The following is a 24,061-nucleotide window of genomic DNA, read 5'->3' on the forward strand; positions in this document are numbered from 1 at the left end:
GTCACTCATCGTCGAGGACGTTTCACTTCTCATCACTAGTAGAGTGGCCCCGGCTAATTTGCAGTTGATAGCGCGGGCAGAGCACGCTTAAAAAAAAGCATAATTGCTGTCCACACCATATTATTTCGGTCGGAAGGACGATGCACTGCATTGTCCCGAGCGCATGTACGGAACTGTGTTTTCGTGAAGTCCGTAGGTCATACGCTGACGTTGAAATTTAATACGTTTTTGGCTTGCGTTAGAAGTTAAAAGCATACAATGTAACAGAGGTTTAACCTCCGGAATTCAGATGCGATAACCTTTGATTAGAATTTTAGCACAAAAAAGCAATAACAACGTACAATTCGGAACTCATTACAAAATTACGATTAGTTGGATTGTCAGACAACACCATCACCAGTGTATGAGTACGACATTTTCCAAAGTACTTGTTTCTTGCTCGCTCGACTTAGCCGGGCGGTTGGTTAGGTCGTTCGGGAAATTCGATACCTTCGGCCGGTCGGTGCATCGGTGAACGGTGGGTGTGTGGGGCATCAAAGCGGGCACCAGACTGGTTCTCGGCGTTTGTTTTTCGCAACTTAGAATGAGATACGTTATTTTTATTATTCTTGACTTATTTTTGCGGTACCCCGACCAGCTTCGAGTAAAGGCCCGCCTCTCGGTGTGACGGCGCGCGGTTGTATGGGTGATTTATGTAACGACTTAGACGACGGCAGGGCAGACGGTGACTTCGGTTAGCCACTGCCGGAGTAATCAAATTAGATTCTCTACGGGTGTGCAGTATCAGTCATCAGTGAGCCACAAAAAACCGAGCCGACTGTACCGTGCCGTGTCGTGCCGTACCGTACCAGTGCTGGTTACTTCCTTGTGGTATTGACTATATTGAGAGCAAAACAAAAACATTGCTAAACGCGAGCTCGCAGTGTTTTCTGGCATTCGAGACAGACGGTCGGTTGCTCGGTGTGTGAAAGCGTTAGCGTCGTCGGCCATCCGCCATCATTAACCTGGAGGATGGAATCTGAGGACAGTCCGGTGGAGCTTACGGTGGAATCCCTATCGGCAACGGCTTCCGATATTGGGTCTATGTCCGATTCTCCGGTCCGTGCCCAGCCGAGACAAAAGAAAAAGAAGAGCGGGTTGTCCTTCAAGAAGATAAGAAGTAATGCGCAAAAGTTTATTCCAGGACGAAAGAGAAGCGATGATGCGGCGGGATACAGTGGGGAAGGTCTACCTCCTTCTCCTCCATCCACACCGGCCATGGACGAGATGAAATCGACCGAAAGTCTGCCGGCCATCAACGAGGAACAATCGGCACTGCAAAGTATCGCTAAATCCAGCGATGAAATTTCCGGTGAAAAGAAGAGCAAAAAGCTTCTCAAAACCAATCGGGCAGCCAGTTTTGTGAAAAAACTTGCCGGCCGAAAAGGTAAGGTGGCTCCCAATCCTACCGGTGTCCCCATCGAGGACGACGTGTCGGGGTCGACAGCCGAAACTCCACTCAGTATCAAGCGGCGAACCCCGGAAGGAGCCAACCTAAGCGTCTCCGAGACCAGTTTGAACGAGGGCGATAAACCCAGCGACACCTTCAAGATCGAACAGCTCGACAGTGAACCGAAAGTAATTCGAACAATTACGCCTAAAAAGACAGAAATGAAAATCACGTTGGTCAACAAACAGCCACTGGTTGTCGGAAGCGAAGGGAGTTCTAGGGCTTCTTCCGCTGCCACCGGTGTTCAGTTACCCGAGATGTCGGTTGCAGTCGTTAAATCGTCGTCCCAGTCGTCGGTGTTGCCTTCGTCATCATCGACAAGCGCCGGTGATAGCATGAAACCCGGTTCAGTCGCCAGTGTTGGTGAGTCGAAGACGGTCGCACTCAGTTCTACCGCTCCGAGTTCGAGTTCTAAGCCAATTAGTCGTCCCGTTCCTGTCCGTTCGCCGCGTGTATTAACGACGGCCATTGAGGGCAACATTGCCATTTCTTCCAACAAGCAGATTATCGAACCTAATAAAATCAAAATTAAAAGTGTCGAACCACCACCGGAAGCGACGGAATCCGACAACGTCGTAGAAACGTTAGAAATTCATGACAACGTCGTTAAAGCTCAATCTACGCTAGACACTAAAGCCGCGGATAAATTCAAAAACTTTTTTATGAAGAAGGAAGCCCAGAAAAAATCCACCGCCGCCACCACCACCGCCTCGGCCGCCGCAAACCCGGAAGTCCCATCATCATCATCAAAACCCGTCGAACCGAAAGTCACCGTTCGAACGCAGGAAGCGGCAAAGCCCTACCAGTTGGGGAACAACCTAAAAAACCCTAATCTATCCGGCTTCAAGGCAAGTGAAGCGGAAGAAAAGTCACCCACAACAACAACAACAAGAACCTCGCCAACAAACTCCCCACCAGGTGCCGCCGGCGGAGGCGGAGGTGGCAGCGGCAGCAATCAGGATGCAATAGTGTTCAACATCGGCAGCAAGGTTCGACCGGATCGTACGTCCAGTGCCGCGAAGCAGCAGCACTCGGCAGCCCTTCTCGCTCCGGTGGTTTCGATCGATTCTGTCCCCGGTACTAGTGCGGGCTACCCGACCGGCTACGGTGCCAGTCAGCACAAGTCGCTCGAGGAGTACAACTCGCTGGAAGGACGCGGCTCACTGGACGACAGTCAGTTGAGCGAGAACTCACGCCGCCGAATCGCGTACGTTGCGCATCCGACGCTGTTCACGCCGGAAGAGGAGGAACTGGTCAGCGGGCGACCATCGCTGCTGCAGTCCGGTGAATACTCGCTGGAATCGGCCGATTATCTCGACTGCAAAATGCCACCGCACGGCGATCTGCTGCTGGAGAAGAACGACAACAACGGGGTGAGTGAGTGTGCAGTGCGGCTGTGATAAGGCGGGATGAGTTGTGGTCGGGTGTTTAGTGTTTTGATTTTAGTTTTTTTATTTCGGTAATTAAGTGAATTGACTGTTTACTCTAAAGGGCTGTAGCAACTACTGACCAATATTACGTCAGTTCTGTTACAGATTTCGAAAAGGAGCAATATTCTAAAAAAATTATTACAGAAAGTTCGGATGCTGCAAATAAGTTTGACAATTTGTAAATAGGTATATTTTCCGATTCCGTTTTTCCGATTTTTTGTCGGAATTTTCCGCTGCTGTGGAAAATTATGTGAAATCTTTTTTTTTAAATGATATTGCTGTATTGCTGAGATTGCTGATGAGATTGCATTACTAATGCAATGCAAAAACAATGCAAAAAGTGTCACCTTAGTTTGAGTCATCATGCTACCCAAAAACCAGTTTAATAAAATATACGGCTACTTTACTGCTAATCCTCTTAAAATGCTAACAATGCTTATTTACATCGGATCATTGACATGAAAAATTTGAATAGAATATAGGATGCCAATTTACGGCCAAGCATCCAAGTCAAGCATTCCTGAAATATGAACTTTGAAGTTGATAAAAGTTCGGCAAAATCGAGCTTTTCAACCATAACGCAGGAACAAAAAGAAAGTTTTCGTGAAATTTTATCACTAAAAAACTTTTAATTGCCAAAATACTTTGAAAATATTCTATTAGCAATTGGTTTTTACCGGCTTTTCATTGGAGTTTCTCGCAGCTGCTTAAAGTTTTATGAAAACTCTTTTCCAAATAATATTTATTCTAAATTACTAAGACAATTTACTTACATTTCCATAAACAACATTGTTTTACAACAGTTGGTTAAAGAATTATACATTTTCTGAATAACCATTGTCTGAAAAAATCATAAATATTCCAAAGAAGTTTTTTTTTGCGAAATTCGGTAATCTCAAATTTTGTAGGGGAATGTCGTCATGGTTGGGCCACCTTTTGGCGTTTGTCCATAACTTCCGTTTCAAAATGAATTTCGGAGATCTAAATACATCGTTGCAAAGGTCTAAGACTAAGGTAGATTTTTGGAAAAGTTCTGAACTGATTGCTTGAAAGAATAATAAAGTACATTTTTGCAGAAATTTTGGTGATCTTATAAAATCAATACTACTACAATCCCCTTTTCCAAAGTGTGCTACTACAATGAAAAAACAATCTAGGTTTTTATCGTATTAATTTTGCTTTATTTCATCACATTTCACGTGACTGACGTTCTCTTGCGAATATTGTACTTCTGCGTTTAAAATTATGGTGGCCCAACCATGACTACACAAGTGGCCCGGCCTTCACAATAAGCGCTTTTGTAGCATTTCGCCCAAAAACGCCCAAAAGTTCACTGCGCCTGGAAAATTTTTTTTTAAGACTCAATCACTAAATTCAGTAGGCGAATAGACGATTGAAACTCACAATATTATGAAAAGTTAGCTGTCACAGTAAGAAGTAATGCCTGTACAAAGATATCACAAGTTACTAAAATGATAAAATCATGGTGACCCGGCCATAATAGTGGCCCGACGCACTATGAGGCAGAACCCGAAAAAGCTCGGACAAAACCTCAAAATTTTTATTTGAGATATTCTATCAAACTTAATATTTTACGTATAGTAGACACATAATCTATAAGAAATATACATAAATTGTTTTAATAAATAGGTTTTCAATAGACATTAAAGAAGGTGAAACACAATGTAAAAAAATTTTGGAAAATGAAAAAATAAATATCATTTAATCTTTTAGTATCTGGGTCCCATGCTGCTTAAAATTCTATACTTTTAAAGGACAATTCACATTAAAGGGATTATAAACTAATAGTTTAGGTGATATTAAGACAGATTTTTTTCTAGTAGGCTTTGTTCTGACGAAGTGTTTTAGAACAAAATATTTGTTATTTTTGTCAATTTTCAATAGTGTGTAGAAAAAGATTTCCGCTCTGACACTACCATAAAATCAACATTCAGGGTGTTAACTAGTAATAAGCAAAAAATTAGCTGCTACTAGTTGCGATGTTCGGAGATGTTAAAGTTTTCCGAATGCATGTTTTCCGGCATTTTAGGCTACAAATTAGTAAATGCGCGCGCCAGTGCGAAGTTCATTCCTACACTCTTAAATGATTCTACCTGTAAATAGGTCGGATTTAATTAAAGCTAGGTTGAAACTACTCAAAATGCTCTTAAAGTGTACAAACTCAAACTTTGGGTAAAAATTTCAACCAATTTTGGCTACTTGTTACCGATAATTGAATTATTCTCTATGACAAATAACGTACTTTAAAGTTCCTACTACCAATTTTTTGGTTGAAAAACTACTCAAAATCTGAGTTTGTACACTTTAAGGGCATTTTGAGTAGTTTCAACCTAGCTTTAACTAAATCCGACCTATTTACAGGTAGAACGATTTAAGAGTGTACTGTACGTTAAACAGTCATGCTTGTGTATGTAAGACATAGCATTATTATCGTTATGAGATACATCGGAGTCGATAACGCGAATTCAGGACATTGTAAAGGCGACCACTTAACAGCTTTTTCCCAATTAGCTCTGTTTCAAGTCAAACTGGCAATAGAATATGTTCGGTTGGACTTTCAGCTCGATTGAACTAGCCTCCGTTTTGTTTATTTAGAGTCGAACATGTTGATACGTGTTTGCAGGATAAACAGATTGCTATACTCTGTCAGTTACTCGTTATTTTTTGTGCCTTCTGCCAGGATTTGGCTGAGGCCGTAACAGCCTATCTCGCCACTCGTATCCTTTTACTGCGTATGGCCAAGCTTATGAATTAAAAAATTTGCATGAATGCACATAAGAAGGGCTCCATATAAAGTAACGGCCAAAATTGCCGAATGTAAAATTTCACATTTTAGCACATGCTTAAACGCGGTTTTGTAGTAAATTGTCTATATTTTTATGATTCGTGAATAAAATTTTGAAAGAAAAAAAATGTCATGTAGAAATAAGCCGTCAAAGTTGCCCATTTCAAAAGTTTGAAAAATGAGTCATTTTGAAAAAGTCAAAAAATTAACTAGTTATCGCGGATGTAAATATTATTGTTATATATCATTTTAAAACTGATATTTTAGCCTATTAAAAAATGAAATGAAAACAAATTTAAACTCAATGTGGTGCGCCATAGGCTACTTATAATAAAAATGAAATTTTCACAAACTTTAATCAAAAAAACAACTCTTGTTGCCTCTTGTCGCCGCAGTTTCTAACAGTGCGTCTGAAAGCTCGAAGTATGTTGTATCAAAACATGAATTGAAAGTTTGCTATAATTTGACGTTTTCCGAAAAAAAATAATTTTAAAATTGTCATATTTTTAGCAAGTCTTTGAAATTTTAAGTACTCTTTCAACAAATTTGATTATCTTTGTTACTAAATTTATTTAGTATCTGAAGAGAGTTTTAATGACAAAATGGGAGAATCCCCGCGAGAAAGAAAATTTTGTTTTGTCAGGCAAATATTTATATCGGTAACATTTGATCATTTTTCCCCAAATCACCCTAAATATGAGTTCTTATATGTTTAAATCATTTCTTTTGTTACAAATATAATCTAGAATCAATTTGAAACTAAAAAATAATTTTGGCCAAAAATCGCAATTTTCCGACTATTGTGGAATGCACTAAAGCAGATAGTAGGGTAAGTTAACCTATATAGTAAACCCTCTACCTGTAATGGTCCCTCGGATACAATTTCGGTATTTATTAGCTTATACTTCTTATTTCTGAGGATATATGACATGAAACAGAACGTACTAGACATAGCACACATTTGAGTTAATAAAATTTTAGCTGCATTTCATTATTAATGCTTTAAAATTGACGTTTTCAACAAGTGGGTTATTCTATTGTAAACCACAAGGGTCCATAAAAGGAAAATGGACATTCCAATCTGTTTTAAAAAATCTGTAAAATATAGAGATTTGGAGCAGAAATTGATATATTTAGGCTTAATCGAAAGTTACTAATATTGTAAGTACCATTGGCTGGGTATTTAGCGTAACGAGTTCAAAATAATGTATAGAAAGGTCCACAAATGGTTGATTTACCCTATACAGGATAATAATACTAACTTACTCTTGATATACAGATTGTGATAATTTGTATAGGAGGTCGTCAGACTACCAATTTCGACTATATACTTAAAAAAATGTGTTTGAGTGTTTAAAATATTTATAACTTGATTCCCGTAAGTCCTACAATTTTGATATGTTCAGTAACTTTACGTAGCTTTACAGGACAAACAACTTTTCTGAAAACACAATATTTCTAAAGTCAGTATTAAAAAAGTTAGATCTCAACGCCATCTAAATAAAATAAAAATAAAATAAAAATACAACTACATAAAATTTACAGAAAGATGCGAAATTTTATAACAAACAATGTTGCTGAAGACAATAAAGCTCTACGAAGCATATGAAAGAAGTTATGAGGTTTTGTCCGAGCGCCGGGTCAATCTGCCCCACTGTGCGACGCCAACGACATTACCCTAATTGTTTTCGTTCATAAACCTAGTTACTATGTCCGTGTATAAAATGTAATAAAATTCTTTGGGCCAAACCTGTACAAAAAAAAAGCAAAGCCATGGGTTTATACCGTCTTTAGACATTACCCTTCTTTATCGACAGACTTCGCAGCCGGCTGTTAGAGTACAGGAAAATTACGGGGCCAGTGCAACAATCCTACTGACTCTAACTAGCAAGCACCGCCTAGCCGAGATTCGAACATACGACGATTGGCTTGTTAGACCAGCATCGTACCTCGAAGCTAGCTGGGCGGTTAACTTGTACAATATTTTTTAAAAATGCCCATGTACTGTGCGAATTTATACATACAGAGGCCGAAGTATAGCCGGTGAGTCTCCTAACCTGTTACGTTAAAAGTTAGATACATATATTTTTTTGTTAGATTATAGTCACTTTAACCAGCTTGGGTCATTCGTGACTTCGGTGCGGTTGGGATTTGAACCCGGATCACACATCCGTCACATGAGATAGTGAAGCCGGTCTCGCCGGTACTTTGATAACTAGACCCATAAAACTAGAGTCCTAGAAGGAGTCGCACGCAGCGGGTAGATGCCGGCGGCAAATAATCCGAATATCCTGCGACATTCAGAAAATGCTCGCTTGTTGTGTGACTGTGAATCGAATGAGGAACGTAATAAATGGTAGTCGGATTGTGTCAAATGTGGCGAGCCTGGCAGATGATGTAAAGCTTCCCGATCACCATTCCTCATGCATTTTTTGACTGTATAGCAGCATGTGGGCGAGCATTGTAATGAAGGAAAATCACAATCTCGCTTAAAATTGTTCCGGCCGTTTTGTTCTTGCGCTATAATCGGTACAAATGATTAAATTATAAAGTTGATAAAGCATTCTTATAACTTGACGTGTGCTCTCGACAGTTTATAATGGAGAGCATTACCACTTCTATTGATGTTCGGTTTAGTCATAAACCTTTTGGTTTTGTGAAATCCGAAAAAATAGGCAGATTTCAATTAAAGCATGATTTTGACACCAAAGGATTCGTTTTTGGTCACACAAAATATTTCACTCCTAAGAATATGCTTAACCTTCTAATATATAGGGCTATCTAAGAAATTTGGTATTACTTCATAACCACTACTTTCCGAATATTTTAGTATGTGGTCGAGCAAAGTCATGATGTAGAATTAGTAACTCGCCCATAATTGCGCGTTTTCTCGTGCTGCACTCTGAATTAATCAAATCTGATTTCAACATAACGAACAGTATTATAATGAATTATAACTTATAATGAAGAGTATCACTCCCATCGCACCACACGAAAAGAACTTTACTTTTATTGATTCGAAATTGCATTTGACGTTCTGTCGAGCCATGAACTTCAAAATCTTAATGGATACTGGGGAAATTTTTACTAGCTTTTGTTGGATTTCGGTAAATTGTTTCTCTCACACATGTATTTCCATGTTTCTAGCCTAGTCTTCTAGTCTATGTCTTCTAGTCCATGTTTGCCATAGAAAATAAGCTAACCATCTCCTGTGAAATGCTGTTAAATCGTTATTCTTCGAGATAAAAAGTTCGAGTTAAAGTAAAATTTAATATGATCTGCAACAGCAGCGTGCGTCTGGTTAACATTCGCTTGCTTCCTTGCTAGTTCAGCATGTTGGATAGACAAAAAGTAATAAATCAGGGAAATTTTAACAATGAGAATGTTATACTACTCCCAAGCAGCAGTAGTCATTTGTTTCGTATTGCATTTGTGCTGGTTCGGCCTTTCATGACGTGCAGTTGCGATTTTTTTCTTGTTTGGACTCATCCCTGCGACCAGTACTGTTGATCTATTGTGATATCGCCCGGGTGTTTGCTGTAACCTGCACTGCATTTCTTTTGCTAATATCGCTATTGAGTCAGCGAAAAAGCATATGAATTTTGATCCGTGCTTGCGTGTATTGCGTATTCTTCAATGCTAACTCTACTTTACCTACCTTGCTCCTTCATGACAGTACTGTCTTCAATTATATCATTTACCTCGAATGGCCTGCCCAGTACACCACAAATCGTATATTGTAACCTTCGTTTACATATTTTTTATAAAATTAACTCTGCCAATTTAACATGCTTTTTTTAATCTGCTCATAATTCCCAATCCAAATTTCCTAAGTCCATCTCTGAGCAAGCTGTCGACTGTGTGATTGATAGCGCTCCAAACCTTCGGGTGGAGCGGTCACTCACACGGGTAAGCTTGTTCGGGCATATCTAAAACAACCTGAGTAAGCTGTCTACTGAGTGGGTGATAACCCTCCAAGTCTCTCGCTTTGCGAGGGGCGGACGGGTCACTCACTTAGGAAAGCTCTCTCGGGCATAGTTCAACAGGTTTGAGTTAGCAGTCAACGACGTGAGCGATATCCCTCCAAGTCTGTCGCAGTGCGACCGGGACGGACGGATCGCTCACTTCGGATAGCTCTCTCAATTATCTACCAGAGAAACGGTGATGCGATCGACTGGGTGAGTTATATCCCTCCACGTCTGGCGTCTCTCGTCTGGGACGGAGCGGTAACTCACTCGGGAAGGCCTTTTCAAATACAACCAGAAGATTCCTCTGTAAGTGGGATAACCCTCCACGTCCCCGATAGACGGAGGGGTCCCCCCCCCCCACAGGGTTGCCCACAGATACCATGAGAAACACAACCAAGGTATTCAGAGCCATAGGGTATTATACAGTAAATAATGGTTGCCAGGACAAAAGATTGTTAAAAATTGAAAAACTTTTAAAGATTCAATTTTTAACTGACCGAACTTATAAAAGGGTTCAGGCTCGATGAACATATCATTTGATGTTTGGAAAAGTAAACGACAATAGTGCGCGAGAATCGTTTTGTCCGTTACTATTTTAAAAATATATTTAAATCGATTTGATTATTGTCGGTGAGATAAAAAGGAAGATTTTGTCGTGTGTTGTGTAAAGTTAAAAGGACTAAACTAGGTAATTGTCAAGTGGTTAAAAAAAAAGTGTATTGTGGAAAGTAAAAAGTCTATTGTAAAATCTATTGTTTATTCTAGTGTTAAGCTATAAAAACACAGAAAGAGCTAAAAGCGAACAATTTACAAACACGTAACGAAGAAACAAACGTGGATAAAAAGAATTATAAAAGTAATAGTGCCGATATACAAGGAAGAAAAAAGGTAAAAATAGTTTTAAGCAAATTATAAAATGTGCAAAAGTAAACTAAGGCTGGTGTAGGAAAAACTAAGGCTGGTGTGTGAAAAAGGCTAATATCCCTCGAAAAGGTCCTCGAGGGACCTTTTTATTCTTGGACTATTTCACAGGCGCAGAACATCAGCGCTAGCAACTGTACCCAGTGAGCCTGCGTGCCCGTCAGCATTCGGCGCAGAGCGAGTTAATCGGTGTTCTTGGCCGTTGGATCGTTTGGTACAGGCCGAGTCGCAATACCATCCGGTGTCTACTGCTGACCGTACCCGCCGCAAAAGCCTCGCTGCGGCTAATTCAACATATCTGCAATTCGAACACCCTTGCTTTTGGTAACGTAGCTGTTGATACACTCATTGCGGGACGAGAACAATACCCCGTACCATCAAGCTACGGTGGCCGAGGCCACTTTGACCACATTAACATCTAAATTGCCGTGTGTGGAAAAACCGTCGTCGGTGTTGAGAGGAGAAGGTCGTTCCACCAGCCTTAGATAAGCAAGTAACCTAGATTTAAGCCAAAATTGTCGGGAGAGGGCAAATAAACCTGTAAATTGTATATATAATCTAGAGTTTTACCAACAGCGTCACCGTCCTCTAATTTTATCTTCACCTTGATTGTAAATTTCGTTTGCGAGCTCGAAAGGAGTTTCAGTCCTGGTCGTTTATTTTTCTCCTGAGGTGTGACCCGAATATAAACTCGATCATTGTGTTTCTGGTAGCATTATTCATCGTGATATTATCCTAATTGTTGGTTGATTTCCATCGGTTTCTGTTTGCGACGGAAACACTTATTGTATTGAGGAATAGCCGTGACGCACAACCGTTTCTATCCGTTTTAGCACCATTACCCTTCCCTTCCCTTCCCGCTGAGCAGTTTGGAGGGCTACAAATTGGCGCCCAACACAAAAAACCTACGAATATATTAATTACTACATCTGATTTCAGCTTCTAAAACCTCGGTAAGGGGAGTAGAAAACAGGGCCCTGTTTTGTGAACTTGGTTTCGTCCTCCAAACGAAAGTTAATAGTTTAGATTACCAATTTTTCATTCAATGCATACCCGTGGAGGTTTCATGCCACACAAATGCATAATATGCCTACGCAGGAAATGCGGCGTTTTGATTCGCCGGAGAACGTATCCAAGCAAACGATCGCCGAAGGTGATCCGGTAGAAAATTTAGGAAAAGAATCATGTAGGTTAGGTAGGATCTCAAGTTCACAGATAAAATTCTTGCACAACATTAAATCATTGTCTGCCGAGACCGTGTCGGCATGGTCGTCGGGAAAGTCGCGTTTGAATCCACGAAAATGTACCCGTACGCAAAACTCGAGACATCGCAAACGTGTATTAAGTCCCAAAGCCGGAACACTAAGGCCAGTACCCGAGTGGAAGCTCATTACGATGGGTCTAATGGCCAATCCCTGATGAAATTCTAAAGAGAAGACGATTTTTACGCGCTGTCTGAGAAGGCATCGGATAGCGAATTGTTCCGTTAACGGCGCGGCAAAAACATGGCAGGTTTTGAAAACGAGGATTTCGGATCGTGGCACAAACGAAAAAACATACTTCAGATGCGCAGGACCGCACTTATTGACGCGTGTTCTGTGCTTATATTTTACCAAAGTTGTCTAAAAGATAACACAATTAAACAAAGTCTAGCAATAATTACGAAATTTTTAAATCCATCAATGGTGGTGGATGGTACGCGAAAGTAGTACCCGGATTTTAAGATGAACTAGTAAACCAATTGAAACTTTCGCATTGTAAAGAAAGTTGGAAAAAATACTTTTCCCGTACTAATTTATTCACAAGATTGTTGCTTATCGTGGACAGGTACCTCCCGAGTTAGCGAAAAACAATACTTGTGAAGGGTATAATGCTGGAACGCATTATACTCAGAAAACGTCTAACATTTTATTCACAAAATTGTTGCATCTGCTGGAATATTGATTCCAGAGATAGCGAAAAAGAAAACAATGTTTGTGAAGGGCACGAGTGTATGATACATCGTGCTCCGAAGGAAAACTTTAAAATCCTCTGGTTGAGGTAGCCAGGGAATTTAGGAGAGTATCATACTTACCTGGCTGACAAACTGCAATTTATACTTACCTGTAATCGTATTTAGTCCAAATGTAACACTTATATGCGCGGCATAACTAATAAAGATTCTTTAGGAATCTCGGTTCCGAAACTAGTCGGTTCCCGAACGTCACGCTATTTTTCCCAGATTTTAAAATCACTGTTGACAAAATACAGATTTACCGAACGACAAACGCGAGCATCCGTTCCTACGTACAACAAAATCGAAAAATCCGGGACACCCGAGTGCCCGCGAGTCTTTAAAGGCTTATTACACTCTCACGCGCGCGACCGGTTATTCGTCTTCCAGGATTTTTCGGGCATGAAAAAATTGCTAACGCAGAAAAACCGAAAAACAGACAGTGGATAGGAATGAGGAGAAAGGGTAAAGAGGAAAGGATAGATAGATGCAGGTTCGTTCTATAATTTCTGCACCTAGTTACTCCATAGGCAAATGAAAAAAAATTCCATCCAGCTTCCTCGGCAGAGGCATACAATGCCAAGAAGATGCAAACGATGTCCTCGGCTGAGTTCTAGCTCGTATTAACTCGCTAATAAAAACGATTAATCCATGGGTATGTTCTCCGGAGCAAACCTAACACTGGGAAATTAAGAAAGATAAAATAATAGTTGAAAGTCCAAAGGAAATATGTAAATACTTACCGTTGCAAAGTCCGGAATCTAGGGAGAGATATTTAATTTTGGCTCGCTGAAAGTAGAGAAAGATAGGGTAAATAATATATGTGTGTTTGTAATTTTTTATATATATATCGATTATCGAAAACACACTCCTTCCTAATAATTTTTCGCTTATGCAAACTGATTAAAACCGCCAAATGTAACGTTAACCGATTAGGGTACATACGACCCAGCTTGCATTAACGGTGCACCACAAAAACTGTTAGGAAAGACCGGTTTTCAATCCATTTTTTTAGAAAATTTTATGAAATACTTACCCGAGAAAATTTTAAGTCCATGATGCTTGCTTGTTTGCTTCTCTTTAATAGAAATGGCACACATTCACTGTTGGCAACTAACGGTACTGTTAGATACACTTAAGTATTGGGGTGAGCTCTTTTGCTTCTGCCAGTGAGTGCAGAAGCAAAGTGAGAACACAGAGATGGAACAGGAACGTATTAAGGGGAGTTGGAAATGATTTGGGTCGCGAACAAATCAATCTCCATGCTCATACATAAACAAAAAAAAGTCCATACAACAGGAAAGTAAAAAATGCTAGTAAAATAAGAGGAAGAGAGGGTTGATAGGGCATTGTAACCTTCGTTTACATATTTTTTATAAAATTAACTCTGCCAATTTAACATGCTTTTTTTAATCTGCTCATAATTCCCAATCCAAATTTCCTAAGTCCATCTCTGAGCAAGCTGTCGACTGTGTGATTGATAGCGCTCCAAACCTTCGGGTGGAGCGGTCACTCACACGGGTAAGCTTGTTCGGGCATATCTAAAACAACCTGAGTAAGCTGTCTACTGAGTGGGTGATAACCCTCCAAGTCTCTCGCTTTGCGAGGGGCGGACGGGTCACTCACTTAGGAAAGCTCTCTCGGGCATAGTTCAACAGGTTTGAGTTAGCAGTCAACGACGTGAGCGATATCCCTCCAAGTCTGTCGCAGTGCGACCGGGACGGACGGATCGCTCACTTCGGATAGCTCTCTCAATTATCTACCAGAGAAACGGTGATGCGATCGACTGGGTGAGTTATATCCCTCCACGTCTGGCGTCTCTCGTCTGGGACGGAGCGGTAACTCACTCGGGAAGGCCTTTTCAAATACAACCAGAAGATTCCTCTGTAAGTGGGATAACCCTCCACGTCCCCGATAGACGGAGGGGTCCCCCCCCCACAGGGTTGCCCACAGATACCATGAGAAACACAACCAAGGTATTCAGAGCCATAGGGTATTATACAGTAAATAATGGTTGCCAGGACAAAAGATTGTTAAAAATTGAAAAACTTTTAAAGATTCAATTTTTAACTGACCGAACTTATAAAAGGGTTCAGGCTCGATGAACATATCATTTGATGTTTGGAAAAGTAAACGACAATAGTGCGCGAGAATCGTTTTGTCCGTTACTATTTTAAAAATATATTTAAATCGATTTGATTATTGTCGGTGAGATAAAAAGGAAGATTTTGTCGTGTGTTGTGTAAAGTTAAAAGGACTAAACTAGGTAATTGTCAAGTGGTTAAAAAAAAAGTGTATTGTGGAAAGTAAAAAGTCTATTGTAAAATCTATTGTTTATTCTAGTGTTAAGCTATAAAAACACAGAAAGAGCTAAAAGCGAACAATTTACAAACACGTAACGAAGAAACAAACGTGGATAAAAAGAATTATAAAAGTAATAGTGCCGATATACAAGGAAGAAAAAAGGTAAAAATAGTTTTAAGCAAATTATAAAATGTGCAAAAGTAAACTAAGGCTGGTGTAGGAAAAACTAAGGCTGGTGTGTGAAAAAGGCTAATATCCCTCGAAAAGGTCCTCGAGGGACCTTTTTATTCTTGGACTATTTCACAGGCGCAGAACATCAGCGCTAGCAACTGTACCCAGTGAGCCTGCGTGCCCGTCAGCATTCGGCGCAGAGCGAGTTAATCGGTGTTCTTGGCCGTTGGATCGTTTGGTACAGGCCGAGTCGCAATACCATCCGGTGTCTACTGCTGACCGTACCCGCCGCAAAAGCCTCGCTGCGGCTAATTCAACATATCTGCAATTCGAACACCCTTGCTTTTGGTAACGTAGCTGTTGATACACTCATTGCGGGACGAGAACAATACCCCGTACCATCAAGCTACGGTGGCCGAGGCCACTTTGACCACATTAACATCTAAATTGCCGTGTGTGGAAAAACCGTCGTCGGTGTTGAGAGGAGAAGGTCGTTCCACCAGCCTTAGATAAGCAAGTAACCTAGATTTAAGCCAAAATTGTCGGGAGAGGGCAAATAAACCTGTAAATTGTATATATAATCTAGAGTTTTACCAACAGCGTCACCGTCCTCTAATTTTATCTTCACCTTGATTGTAAATTTCGTTTGCGAGCTCGAAAGGAGTTTCAGTCCTGGTCGTTTATTTTTCTCCTGAGGTGTGACCCGAATATAAACTCGATCATTGTGTTTCTGGTAGCATTATTCATCGTGATATTATCCTAATTGTTGGTTGATTTCCATCGGTTTCTGTTTGCGACGGAAACACTTATTGTATTGAGGAATAGCCGTGACGCACAACCGTTTCTATCCGTTTTAGCACCATTACCCTTCCCTTCCCTTCCCGCTGAGCAGTTTGGAGGGCTACAATATCAATGTATGAAAATCATTTTAAATATCTCTAAACAAAATCGAAGTCGTACACAAAGCTTATTAAATCGCACCCTAGATTATATTCAATCGTGCAAAATGATGACGACTGATTCACATACGATTTTCATCAAAGAATTGTATAGCATTATGGAGCTAATCATGTTAAGTTGGATCTCGTCGTATACAAATACTTATGAATGTCAATTGTTTACGCATAATCTGCAGTACGTATATTGCCTCCAAAATAGTACGCATATGCTGGTTTCGTGCAATTAATGCGATTTTTCTAGATATATATCAGCACATATTTCTCATATGTTACTTTGATATACGTACGAAAATGTTGGCTGGGTGGTACTGCTAGATTCGAAACCGCAATCATTCGCATATCAAAGCCAACTCGGCAATCTTGCGGCTACAGAGCCCCCAGCGCAATTATGGTAGACAGACCAGACTTCCCGGATTTTGTGGGACATTCCCGGATTCTGATGACTTGTACTGGATAACCGAGTGAGCCGAATTGTCTGGTTTTTCCTGCCAGTTGAGTATTAAAACGTTCAGAGGAATGCTACAGATGCTATAGTATTTTTTTGAAAATTGCAAAGGGTATCACGTCTAACTTTGTTTTGGTTTTTTCACGTGGAATGACCCATATGCTGTCATATTCTGATTATTAAATAACGCAACATAATCTCACAAAACTGTTTTTTTTTTGTTTGCCTAACTCTCTAAGAATTTTTCCTCCTTTGACCATTACAACCTTTGTCTAAACCCAAGTAAAAATTCTAAAGCCGCTTGGTTTTATTTGAATTTTATAAAGGTTTTATAGCGGTATTAATTATTATCTAGTTTTATCATGGTGTTGCGCAGTACAAATATGGCACAATTCAAAACTGCTTATATCAAATTATAAAACCATAGTAATAAATAATAAAGCAAATTTATTGTGGTTGGCTGTAACATATCGCTTATATACTTACTATAAGTGGGGCGTAGCAATGCAATATAGCGCATCAATTAAAGTTAATCTTATTGCGGTTGTTTGTTAAACCGCAATAAACCTGTTAGTTTTTTGGTGTTACTAAAATGGTAACACCTTGACCAAACAGATTTATTACTGTTATTATGAAGAAAAACAGATAACACTGCAATCGAGGCCATATTGCCGTTTTCTAATATTCTTTGTTTCTATCGAACAACAGTTCATCAAGGCAAAATGTAAGTTACAGAAAGCAAGTTATTACTAATCGACTTTCATGTCAAAATGCAACTAGACTTTGCTAGAAACTAAAATTGACTGATCGAATATACTCATTTTGCAATGCAAATTTTTGAATTTTGATTAATTGCAAAACTTTGATGGCGCGTTAATTTTAGCCACTTATCATTCCAATATGCACGATAAATTTTAATACGCTTATGCTGCACAACTATGGAAACTGTCGAAAATTTACTATTGATTCTTTCGGAAATATTATTATGGTAGCTATAAATCAAGTCGTTCAGGATAATTTGGCAGTAAAATTTCAACTTACCTACTTACGGATATATATTTTCAAGTAAATTAAACTGTCTGCATGGCTTAACTTTTTACGCAGCAAACTAAATGCTTTATAGCTTATTAGCACAAGCTTCATTAAATTAAATCGGTTTTATTGCTGCTTCCAGCAAAATGTAATATATCTACTTGAGTTTATGGCCTGATTCTAAAAGAGATTATAAAAATCTTCTAAAAAATGGAGCTCTTGGTCGAAAGACAATTTCATAGCGGTCACTAGAAGGCTCTAGTGGAGCCCATAGTTTTATTAGCGGTTTTATGAAATCGGTCATAAAAACCACTAAAGGAACATGACAAAACTTAAAATGCTGCTTGGGAAGTCAGTAACTCCTCAGCTGCCTCTTTTACAATTCATTTATTCGCGCGACAACCATAAACTACGACCAACATTAGTTTCATGAGAATGTATCCTTCTTACTCTTCGTGCGCGGTTAAAGTGCAAGAACGGTCGCGCCTTGATTCCGGGAGTTATAACATCAAAGCACCAGATAGCTCCCCAACTAACCGTGAGACTCGCATGATCATGCAGCCAGCTGATATTTTTTGAAACGATGGTTCTACAATTGATGAAGGGACGGTAATAGCTACCTATTACTCCAACCCTTGCCTTTCCACTCTTTTCACTGCATTCCCAACAAATCCTTCTTCATTACTTTTCCTTACCGTCCCTTCATCAATTGTAGAACCATCGTTTCAAAAAATATTAAATGCCTGACCGCATTTTAAGGTCATGACTAAAATCACGAGGTTTGGTCGATTTTCACAGGAACGGAGCCTTCCCCCGAAACCCCACGCTGAGAACCGCGGCTAACACGCTGGCAGACGAACGGCGTTCATACGCAGTACCTTGTAAGCCACAAGGGCCTGCATAGTGTCGTTGTCCCGCCAGTAAACACAAAGTTATATCAAACTTCTCGGTCGGTGGTTTCTACAGTAGGTGGAGGAAGAGGCACAAATTGTGTCTAAAAATAGCCTAACCCATGTCGCTACATTAATAAGGGGGGTTGTGCAGACTCCTTTTGTCCAACGCCTCTGTGGTTCATAGGAACACGGGTACCAGCGAGCCACATGCCCTGGCGGGTGTTGTGGGTTCGAATCGGGTTATAATCTCAGATTATAGCTTGGTTCGACCCATGCACCTTCCAGCATTGGACAAAAGGTAGGAGTCACAACGACAACTTGTTCAGCGTAGCTTCCTATTATCCCGCACACCCCCTTCCTTTCCACTCTTTCCCCTCCATTCCCAACAAATCCTTCTTCATTACTTTCCCTTACCGTCCTTTCATCAATTGTAGAACCATCGATTCAAAAAATATTAGTATATGCCTGACCGCATTTCAAGGTCATAACTAAACTAAAATCACGAGGTTTGGTCGAGCTAGCTGATAAAAATGAGAGATTCTCTTTACAAAAAATTGGCTGGGAGAGGCTGTTAGAGTCAATAGGATCGTAGCACTGACCCCGCATTGTCCTGTATTCTAACAGCTGCACAGTGATCCAATCAGCGAAATACGTGATCGTTTGATATAGCGCCGAAACGTGAAGTTTTTTGCATATAGTTTCTTTAGGAACATTTCTTGGTATAACAAGCCGCTTCTTGTGAGAGAAATCTTTGGGTGATTAATTCCCTTAAAAGTGAGATACGAAATTTATTTTCTCGTACATTCGAGATACAAGTTTGGTACTTTCGGCAAGATTGTAGTAAATATCAACGTAAACAACTTTGTTAAAGACACCATACTTATATCTCTTCATGGAAATGGCGTTATTCGTGGACAAACCCTTTAAAACAGTTTTTAAACCCTGACTTATTCAGGTAAACTTTAACGTGTTCATAGTGTTCTAGAAAGTTGTTTATCTTACTAAAATCAATGTATTGTAAAACATTATTATACGCAATTTTCTGCCGTTTCGGAGATTTCGAGCATTTTTGAAAAATAGTACTACTTTGAGCTTAAATATTTCCAAATGGTGGCAAATGGTGGCAGATCAAACAACTCGTACTTAAAAGTACAACAAAAAACCTTTAAAAGCAAGTGTCAATTGTCTGTATCTGTTTGAATCCTCAAAAGTTATAGTTGCTTTAAAATTCCATCTCAGCCATGTTTGTTATGTGTTCGAATTTCAAAAAAAGGATGGGTTTGACGAGATAATTTAATATACTTTCATGTCGTTTTGGATAAGCCCCCAAGCGCCAATCCATGGTACCGCAATTCATGTTTTTTTCGAATGATCATGTTCAAGGAGCCGTAGGGGAGGGAGGGAAGAGGTTCCCATATGTAAACAAAATTGTAAATATTAGTACAAAATACAATGTTTACAATGCAAAAACCCGAATCGATTCGCCTTTCGCGTTATCAAGAAAAAAAAATAAAAAAAAATAATAAAAAATAAGGCCTAAAATATGGCGTAAAAAGTACTATGCCCCCTTAAGTTACCAGCAGTTTTTTCGCCTATTTTAAAGAAATATCAAAGAAAGCCTATCAGAGAAAAGCTTCCAAATAACTAACTTAAGTCTATTTTGTTCAATACCTTCGATTGGTGTCTTTTCAATGAGATCACACTCATAATCGGCTGAAATCCAAATGGCCGAAACACAAATGGTCGAATCACGAATGGCTGAAATCCAAATGGCCGAATTTCAACAAAAGTCACAGAAGGCCGTATTTTCTCGGAATAACTAAATAACTATTCAATTAGAAAACACGAATTCACAAACAGTTAACAATTAACTTTTCTCAAACAAAAAATAAAATAAGCAACACATCTTTTTGTTGTACTTTTAAGTACGAGTTGTTTGATCTGCCACCATTTGCCACCTTGGGAAATATTTAAGCTCAAAGAAGTCCTATTTTTCATCAAAAAAGCTCAAAATCTCCGAAACTTCAGAAAATCACGTATAATAATGTTCTGAAAAAACGTTGATTTTAGCAAGATACACAACTTTCTAGAACATTATGAACACGTAAAAGTTGACCAGAATAAGTCAGGGTTTAAAAACTGTTTTAAAGGGTATGTCCACAAATAACGCATTATAGATAATTTCCATGAAGAGATATAAGTATGGTGTCTTTGACAAAGTTGTATGCATTGATATTTACTACAACTTTGCCGAAAGTACTAAACCTGTATCTCGAATGTACGAGAAAATAAATTTCGTATCTCACTTTTAAGGGAATTAATCACCCAAAGATTTCTCTCACAAGAAGGGGTTTGTTATACCATGAATTTAGGAGCATTTCTATATGCCTATATAGAACACTATATGCGAAAAACTTCACGTTTTGGCGCGCAATTTTACACGATCAAGTATTTCGCTGATTGGACCACTGTGAGCTGGTTGCGAAGTCTGTCGTATAAAACAGAAGGTCAAATTTCGATAACGGAATTAGCACCCAGGCTTTGCTTTGCTTCTTTTCAAAAAATTTATATCAAAAATAAAAATTGCGTACCCAGTAGAGTGTCACAAAATAGCACTATGTCAGAAAACCCGGGGACTCACCCTTCTAATGATAGCTTAGGGTGTCACAACAGAACTTTTATATGACGTCAACATTGGTTGACGCGATTCAGGGGTCGCACATTTGAGTTTTATGAGAAAATGGCATTTTACAGGAGTAAATTCAAAAAAATATTTTTAGAAATGTTAAAGTAGGTGAAACAAGGTACTTTACTATTTTTTCACAATCATTGAGATCTTCATTGCGATTGAGATCATTGAGATACATTCATAAAAAAGTTATGGTGGCATGTCTGGAGTCATATTTGGTTACAAAAATTTATTGAATTCGGCAAAATTTAAAATTTTCGAAATTTCATTTAAATAAATGTCAAAACAGGGTATCGAACAGTATCTCAGAGTAACGTATTGTATAAATGGGAAATTTTTAATATAGATAGCCGTGTTTTTAATTGTGTATAGTATCCAAACAGAGTGTGTTAAGGCGTGAAGCGGAAAGTTAGATAAGGAAGAGGTTCAAATCCAGATACGATTGGCTCCCATTATGGCTTGATACAAACTTAGTAAGCGTTGATTCAATTACCCTTACCTAATTTCCGCTTCACGTCTTGTCACGCTCTGGAGATACGATTAATACCTTTATTTCATTACTTTCTTCTGATGTTCCCCCCGTCTATTGTAAAAAGGCTACTGTTATTAAAAAAAATAGTTCTTTTAGTTTTATTTATTTTTTCAATGGCTTTCTTAGGCCAAGAGAAAGTTTGCAGGTAGGGAAATAAAGAGAGAAATTATCACTGCCACTGATGAATTTCAACTCTGGTCTCTCTTCAAATGTCGAATAAACTGATGAATCTCTCTTTAGATTTTCTGAATATGGCAAAATATTTCAAAAGTGGTTATAAAACCACTTAATAAGAAGATTGCCTCAACGTATTTTTCGATACATGATCGACTTTAATTTTTCAGTCTTGGGCAACACCCCCGCACTTCACATTGCAGCAACCTATTTATGACTGGAATTAGTTATGTATCGGTTGCCGCCACTATTTTTTAACAACTGTGCTAGTAGGGTCAATAATCCACCAAAATGGAATATTCCTACTAATTTCCGATATTTTTCTAAAACAAATGACAAAAACAACGTTAGACATTAACTCTTTTGTGTCCGTTTTGATTTCAGGCAAATATGTCCTCGGCACCGTCCGAAAAGCGGGAGCACCTGTACAAAATCCTTGTCATTGGTGAGCTGGGCACCGGAAAAACGTCCTTCATCAAGCGGTACGTGCATCAGTTCTTCAGCCAAAACTACCGCGCCACGATCGGTGTCGATTTCGCGCTAAAAGTACTCAACTGGGACCAGAACACCATCATCCGGCTGCAGCTGTGGGACATTGCTGGTAGGTTTAATTGCTTTCATTCTGTTTTTGGTTTTCTTAGATTAATTAAAAATAAATGGTTATTCTTTCGTAGGTCAGGAACGATTCGGCAACATGACTCGCGTGTACTACAAGGAAGCCGTTGGCGCCTTCATCGTGTTCGATGTGACGCGGAGTGCCACCTTCGATGCGGTCATCAAGTGGAAGCAGGATCTAGACTCGAAAGTTCAACTACCCGACGGAAAGCCGATTCCGTGTATATTGTTGGCGAATAAGGTGGGTCTCCCAGCGTGGTTCCGCGTGAGGGTTTCAATTTTTATTTCTTTGACAGAGTGATCAACAGAAGCAAGGTATTGTTACGACACCGGCCAAACTGGATGAGTACGTGCAGGAGAACGGCTTTGCCGGTTGGTTCGAAACATCCGCTAAGGAAAACGTCAATATTGAAGAAGCTGCCAAATCTTTAGTCAATAAGGTTTGTTTGAATACGTAGACCAGTTGCAATGTTTTTTTTTAATGTGGAAACAATTTTTAGATCCTGACGAATGACAAGCAGATCAACACGGGAGATATCGTGGATTCGGAACGGTTCGCCCTGGCCGGCGGCCGAACAGATTCCAGTCCAAAGAAAAATTGTGCCTGCTGACCCGTATGCCGCCCCATATGTCTCAGTACTCGATATTTTATGTTATTGATTATTTTTTATGTCTATATAATATATACAGCAAACTGCATTAGAGGAAAAACCGCGAATGTAAACAAGAAGCTGCAAAACAAGTAGGTATATATACATATAGATATATTTCGTTAAACGTTTTACGTGGTGTCGTCGCGCGAGTGTAATCAAAATACCAAAAAAAAAAAACAAGTTACAACCTTCGCAATCACAAAAAGAGGGTGTTGTCAGATGCCAGCATGTATTCTAAAGTTTAAAAAAAACCCGATCAATCTGTCCAATGATACTTAACCGTCTGAGCTACTGCTTTTTTACTGGTAATTGTTGCTAAAGAAAATGTCTGTACAATAAAAAGAATAGGTATGTTGGAATGTTGTTGTAGAGTAAATTTTTAGACTTTATTGAAATCCAAATTTCTTTTAACACTAATTAACTCCCCCTACGGGGGCCAAATCGATGAAATTTTTTCTCCCACCGAACGCAGACGCTTCCCGAATCCCGAATCGAATCAGCACAACACCCAACAGCGAATTAGTGTTGTAACCCCTTTTCCAGGAAACGTTCAATTGCTGTAAGTTGCGCCCAGTTATGTTTCGGCGTTTAGAAGACCGACCCGTGAGCCCAACCCAAGTTGTTGGGTGCGTAAAGCAATGAATGAATGAATGAATAAGTGAACAACAGTTTGGCAAATAATAATATGCAAAACCTGACTGACTGACTGCACAGGCACAGGCAGCTCGGCAACGCACCGGATCTGGTCGATGATCGCCCCGATGGTTTCGCAATTTTCCATCGTCAATAAACTCGCCTGGCATATTTTACAGCTTCAATCTAAAAGCTCCAGTTCGCGGCTAATTACCCTCAAGTACAGTGCACTTCCGGTTCCGTGCGCGCGCAGATAAGCAGCCGTTTTTCCTAAAGTTATGAGAGTATTAACAAGCAATTATAACATACTTAGAGCTTACGGTAGTCGTCCGAATTGCCGAGCTGAGCTCGGCT

General features: G+C 39.6%; 1 protein-coding gene across 1 annotated transcript; it reads left to right on the forward strand.

Moving 5' to 3' along the window:
* The first annotated feature begins 996 nt into the window (after positions 1-996).
* LOC128737889 (neurofilament heavy polypeptide) lies at positions 997-23,440 on the forward strand. The gene is made up of 5 exons (XM_053832636.1): positions 997-2,862; positions 22,191-22,407; positions 22,481-22,662; positions 22,718-22,861; positions 22,922-23,440. The coding sequence occupies exons 1-5, from the start codon at positions 1,012-1,014 to the stop codon at positions 23,030-23,032; spliced, it is 2,505 nt and encodes an 834-aa protein (XP_053688611.1). The 5' UTR covers positions 997-1,011; the 3' UTR covers positions 23,033-23,440.
* Positions 23,441-24,061: the final 621 nt, after the last annotated feature.

Source organism: Sabethes cyaneus, chromosome 2 (assembly GCF_943734655.1).
Source record: "Sabethes cyaneus chromosome 2, idSabCyanKW18_F2, whole genome shotgun sequence".
NCBI classification, from domain to species: Eukaryota; Metazoa; Arthropoda; class Insecta; order Diptera; family Culicidae; genus Sabethes; species Sabethes cyaneus.

What these genes read in the sequence shown, in the direction of transcription:
- LOC128737889 (XM_053832636.1), top strand. Translation starts at nt 1,012, where the DNA reads ATGGAATCTGAGGACAGTCCGGTGGAGCTTACGGTGGAATCCCTATCG. An exon ending in AGAAGAACGACAACAACGGG is followed by an intron (nt 2,863 to 22,190) that starts GTGAGTGAGTGT and finishes TTTTGATTTCAG; the next exon opens with GCAAATATGTCCTCGGCACC. An exon ending in GTATATTGTTGGCGAATAAG is followed by an intron (nt 22,663 to 22,717) that starts GTGGGTCTCCCA and finishes TTTCTTTGACAG; the next exon opens with AGTGATCAACAGAAGCAAGG.